This window comes from Vipera ursinii, assembly GCF_947247035.1.
Source record: "Vipera ursinii genome assembly, chromosome: 2".
Lineage (NCBI taxonomy): Eukaryota > Metazoa > Chordata > Lepidosauria > Squamata > Viperidae > Vipera > Vipera ursinii.
The window spans coordinates 197,540,833-197,546,832 of record NC_139513.1 but is presented as its reverse complement, the minus strand read 5'-3'; the positions used below and the strand labels follow the sequence as shown (position 1 = coordinate 197,546,832).

The following is a 6,000-nucleotide window of genomic DNA, read 5'->3' as shown; positions in this document are numbered from 1 at the left end:
AGCAGTCGAATACTAAGGTACCACTGTATATAAGATTTTGGTCATTTGGAATTACTTCTTTTATATTGAAATGAACTTAAAGTCAAAAACCATATAGTTGTTTGTGATTAGAAATAAACATAATATTCAACAGTAAAAATGGGGATAATTCTTGCTATCATTTGCTCATAGGTTCATTACCAAATGCTCACCTGACTGTCAGAATAGTTTTTCTAGAAAGAACATCAGCCCCAGAAATGGCCTGTTAATGTTAACCTGGTTTAGAGTTGTTTTAAAGCTTACTGAAGTTTTAGAGTCAGTGCACCATTGTCAAAACACATTTTCCAATGTATTTTAAGATCATCCTTTGTTCCATGTATTTGACTTATGCTAAACCACTCTATAGTAACACAAAGAAGTTATTTACATTGGTGCTTTGCTGTTTGAGTAGAACATTGTTTTTCTTTTGTCTTTAATGCCTACTCACTGAATTAAGACCCAATTCATGCTGTCCAAGCTGGAACTACATGTTGTATTACAATGCACACATTAAAGAGATACCCCATAGGGAACTTTTTAACATTAGAAATGTTCCTATTACCCAACATGGCTAGAGGAACCAGATACAACTTGTCAGTCCAAAGCAAGAGGACTGCATGTTACACATGGCTACTGCATTTCACAAACTGCAGCAAATGTTAGCAAAACTAATTCTTTGTTTGCCCTGTTTTTTAATGGGAAATTCAATTAAGATATCTAAAAAAGTCCATTAATTAAAAACAGTGAAGTAATAAGCTGTTCACCTAGCTGAAAGAATAACATTCTAATCATTGCATGGGTTGGTTGGACAATTTCTCTTATCGTTCCATATAGCTTGATTTAAGTAGTTGCACTCTAGATGATTCCAGCGGTGTCATCTGACGTGATGTGGTGAATGTGCTTCTTGGTTTGTTTTGTCAGTGACGATCATAAGCAGCAGCAGCTGCTGGGGGCGCGGCTCCACGGGCTGCAGCACTGTAATAGTAAGGAGAACCTAGAGAAAGGAAAGATAGCATTGGGTAAAGAAGTTTGTAATTTTTATCAAGGAAGTGAAATTATTTGACAACAGAAACAGGAAAGGTGATCTGAAAACTTCACTAGGTCTTATGCAGACCCCTAACATGGGGCAAAAAATTTAGCAAGTCTTACACAGTTGACGGGCCTCTCTAGTTGCATCATACTAGGTTACTAAGAGAACCCGTGCAACTATTTTTTTAACAACCCTGTATTCCTTATTCAGGGTAAAGTTGGGGCAACTGGATGGAGCTGAGCATTTACTGGTAGGATGCCCTTTCTGAAACAAAAACTTCCCAGCAGATTTATTTTTCTTTGTGCCCTAGTTGAGAAACATCTGCTACTACCTAAGATTGAGCTCTCAACCTTCTCAGTAGGAGGCAAGTGTCTACTCCACTAGGCCACCATGTCAGTCTTGGACCCATGCAACTAAAATTATGAGGCAGTAATGTTTCCTTCTTCAAACCATACACAGTTAGAAATGATTGATTTACCTACATATCCAGATTGGATATCTCAATTTCAGAAATACTTTAATTACAAAAAAGACAAATTTAGGCCAGTATTTTAAATCATTAATTTCCTTTGCTATTGTCTAAATCAGTGGTTCTCAATCTTTTCTTCATCACAGACCCCCTTTAAATACCTTTTGTGGCCATGGCTTAACTCAAGTCTTAACTCAAGATTTAAATCATAACATTTATTCGAGCCTTCGTGGACCCTCTGTGACAACATCACGGACCCCTGTGAGTCCGCGGACCTCAGGTTGAGAACCACTGGTCTAAACAAAAGTATACTTGATTTTGTACCTTAAAATGATGCTTTCTAAAAAAAGTTGTTACTTTATTTGACTTTGCAAACAAATTACAGCAATATGTAAGGTAAGATGTACATTGAGGTGTATATAGGTTCTTTTTGAATAATAGGTAGATTACTAGCTCACCTTGTTTTTTGGGCAACCAGAGGCTGACTATGAGATTATATCTGATGGATAACTTAACTACATTTTCTGTAGAAATTACTTATGAAAGGGGAAGAGAAATGGTGATCTTCAAAGCCTTCCAAAATCCAAGCAATTCCTTAATATTCATGTTCCATTTGCTCCATTGGAGACTCTACTCATCGAACTCATTCCATGGAAGTATGCTCACCAACTGGGAAGAGGCATATCAATGGTAAGTAAACTTGAAGGAATTTGAAAAGAATGGAGTCCCTTGACTGGCGTGGCTTGGTCCTTACCAAGAATAGAAAATTGGAGGAGTCCAGTATAGTTGCTTGGAAAGACCCATGGATAAATCACTGTAGCACATTCTCCAAATCTAGTTGCTGCCATACAGCCTTATAGATTCTATGGTGATGGAAAGGTTGCAATGCCTGATGTTAAGGCATTAAATTTTGTTACTTTGTCTACTGATAATACTGTGGACTTTCAAGAATTGAATCTAAGATCCAGAAAGATCTGGGGCTACAAAAAATACTGATTAACTTCAGTCTCAGGTCTCGGACATTGGAATAGAACAATTGGAAAATATTGGTAATGGACAGATAAGATGTCCCAATGGTGCTTTTCAAAAGGCAACTGGATTTTCTTTTCTTTTTTTTCTTGAAAATGTTTAGCTTCTCATCCGAGAAGCTTCTTCAGTTCTGTCAGATGCTAAAATCTGACCATTTGAAAGTGTTATGGTGTTATGGTGTATCAAATTCCTAAAGTCCACCATAAATTATCTGAGCGCACTGTTATATTTACAATCTCTCATCTTTTATTCGGATGAAGTAAATTGTATTGTTGCTTTAGCTAACACAATCTACATAGTTAATATTATTTCTGGCCTCCCAAATTACATGATTTCCTTCTTCCATATACAGCCCTTTCAATCAGTAAATCCAGAGATCTCTAGTTCATTTTTATCAATTTTCAGCAAAAAAAATATTTGTCCATAAAGAGCTCCCAGGTTTGTTTGTTTGTTTTTAAATAAAAAATATTTTTTGCTCCTTCCCTATTCAAACAAGCCAACTTGGCCATTTCTGCAAATTCTACCTTCTTCATGATCCACTCCTCCAGTATGGGTATTTTGCATGGGTCAAAATGGCTACCTTGCTAGAAAAGAAAATCCAAGGCTAAAATTTCTGAGCATTTTGCTAAAAAGTTCCAATAGGCATCCAGCACAAAAACTAGCTATAAAAATCTAATTGATGAAACACAGCAGGAGAGAATTTAGGAGCCAGGAAATAAGATTTAAGATGTTTCTGTTTATGAAAACAGTATCTGGGAAGGTTTTAGCAGAACCCTTCCATTCCTCTTTCCACATACTATGAGATTTTACTATGAGATAAAATTCAAATATAACATCTATTTGTCTTATAGCAGCCCTAACTAGGTTGTATCTCTTCGAACTACGAATTGTTTCTTGGGAACACATAATCCATACCTGAGATAGATCATCCACAGTGTATTAAATTCATTTTTTTTAAAAAAAACACTCAAACTCTTTCAAAGCCTTGTTTTCACATAAAATTGTATACACTTTCTCCATGCTGGAAAAGTAATGAAATTCCTAACAGCAAAACCATTCCTGTCATAGAAAACGCTGCTGACAGCATTAAAGGAGAAGAAACAGGGAGAAATCAATAGAGTAGTGACAGATATCATGAAGAAGTCACAAAGTTCAAGACATGTGTAAGGGCCAATATTTCAAACAGATGTGCACGTGAAAATAGACTAGCAGTATTGCACAATACTGATGAAAAAGGTTTTCTACATCCTGTTTCAAGAGAGCCTGCTGGTGTTTTGGGAAGATGGAGGAGAAAGGGGGAAGGGGCCAGCTTGGCTTTCCTTAAATGTCTTTCTTGACACAAGGGCAAGGAGAAAGTCTGTAACAAATGGATCTTAACTCATATTCTGAGGTTTGTTTAGATGAGCTGTAATCTTAGCAACCAACACGATAGCAGCTTTAACCAAGCGCTTCCCATATGTGTTGAATTGCAGCTCTTGTAATTGGCTTATGCTGAATGAGGGATTATGAAAGATGGTTTAAGATAACATTGGGGTAGGGAACCATACAGCAGTAGAATAACCTTGCTATTGTTGATGCAGGGCAAGCAACACCGTTCCTATGGCAACTTAAATTTAAAAATTCATTGCAAGTTTTTATTAATAATGCACACTCTAATTTTATCCATTTAACAATTGCATTGAAATTGGTTGCTTATTCTTAGCACATGTGCATATATGAAAGAGCCAGTGTGGTAAAGTGATTAAGATGCTGGACTAGGAGAAAGAAGACCAAGTTCTAGTCCTCCCTTACGCGTAGAGCCTGACTGGTTGACTTTGAGCCGGTCATTCTCTTCTAGGAAGAGAATGGGAAGACTGGGAATTTGGGGAAAAAAACATTAAAGTGAAACTGAAGCATCATGGATCCATAACCTTCAATGAAGAATCTTCATCCTGCAGTCGTGTGTGTTTGTGTGTGTATTGTACACACATGTACACACAAATTCACAAATATAAACATTTACATACTGTATGTCTCTGTTCTATTTATTTCTACACAGAAATAAGTGTAATCTGTGTAGTATGAGCCATGGTGGTGCAGTGGTTAGAATGCAGTATTACAGGCTAACTCACTGCTCACTCCAGAAGTTTGATTCTAAGTGGCTCAAGGTTGACTCAGCCTTCCATCCTTCCGAGGTGGGTAAAATGAGGACCTAGATTGTTGGAGGGCAATATATTGACTGTCAACCACTTAGAGAGGGCTGTAAAGCACTATGAAACTGTATATGTCCAAGGGCTTTTGCTATTTCTGACAGTTGTTGCATCAATGCAACATCTAATTCTTCTTTGTTCATATTTTAAAAAATATTTGAAAATTTAAATTCGTCTTTCAAGGTTGGATTAAGACATAAGACATCAGTTCCAAGCTACCAGAAATATGATGAGTTGACTCAGGCCATTCCTACTGCACCTATTCTTAAGTCAGCAAAAAACAATTGTTGTTGTTAGCTGCGAAGTCGTGTCCGACCCATCACGACCCTATCGACAACGTTCCTCCAGGCCTTCCTGTCCTCTACCATCTTCTGGAGTCCATTTAAGCTCACGCCTACTGCTTCAGTGACTCCATCCAGCCACCTCATTCTCTGTCGTCCCCTTCTTCTATTGCCCTCAATCTTTCCCAGCATTAGCCTCTTCTCCAGTGAGTCCTTCCTTCTCATTAGGTGGCCAAAGTATTTGAGTTTTAGCTTCAGGATCTGGCCCTCTAGGACTGACCAGTTTGATCGCCTTGCAGTCCAAGGGACTCCAACTTTCACTGCCATATATTGCAACTGGGAAGACCATAGCCTTGACTATACACACTTTTGTTGACAGGGTGATGTCTCTGCTTTTTAGTGTGCTGTCTAGATTTGCCATGGCTTTCCTCCCGAGGAGCAAGCATCTTTTAATTGCTTGGCTACAGTCCCCATCTGCAGTGATCTTGGAGCCCAGGAAAATAAAATCTGTCACTACCTCCATTTCTTCCCCATCTATTTGCCAGGAATTGAGAGGGCCGGATGCCATGATCTTGGGTTTTTTTAATGTTAAGTTTCAACCCAAGTTTTGCACTCTCCTTCTTCACCCGCAACAAGAGGCTCTTTAGTTCTTCTTCACTTTCTGCCATTAGAGTGCTATCATCTGCATATCTTAGGTTGTTGATATTTCTTCCGGCAACCTTAATTCCAACTTTTGATTCATCTAGTCCTGCCTTTCTCATGATGTGCTCTGCATATAAGTTAAATAGGCAGGGCGACAGTATACAGCCTTGCGGGACTCCTTTCCCAATTTTGAACCAATCAGTGGTTCCGTGTCCAGTTCTCACTGTTGCTTCTTGGCCCACATATAGGTTTCTCAAGAGACAAATAAGATGGTCTGGTATGCCCATCTCTTTAAGAACTTGCCACAGTTTGTTATGATCCACACAATCAAAGGCTTTAGCT

At 38.3% G+C, this 6,000-nt stretch overlaps 1 protein-coding gene across 2 annotated transcripts in view; it reads right to left on the bottom strand.

The window, feature by feature from the left end:
• Positions 1 to 304: 304 nt before the first annotated feature.
• The window catches only part of PAX5 (paired box 5), a 266,941-nt gene continuing 261,245 nt past the window's right edge, over positions 305 to 6,000 (bottom strand). For both annotated transcript variants that reach the window (XM_083353752.1, XM_083353753.1), the window contains exon 10: positions 305 to 1,012. In XM_083353752.1, the coding sequence (XP_083209878.1) occupies positions 936 to 1,012 (77 nt within the window). In that variant the 3' untranslated portion in view covers positions 305 to 935. The remainder of the gene's footprint in view (positions 1,013 to 6,000) is intronic.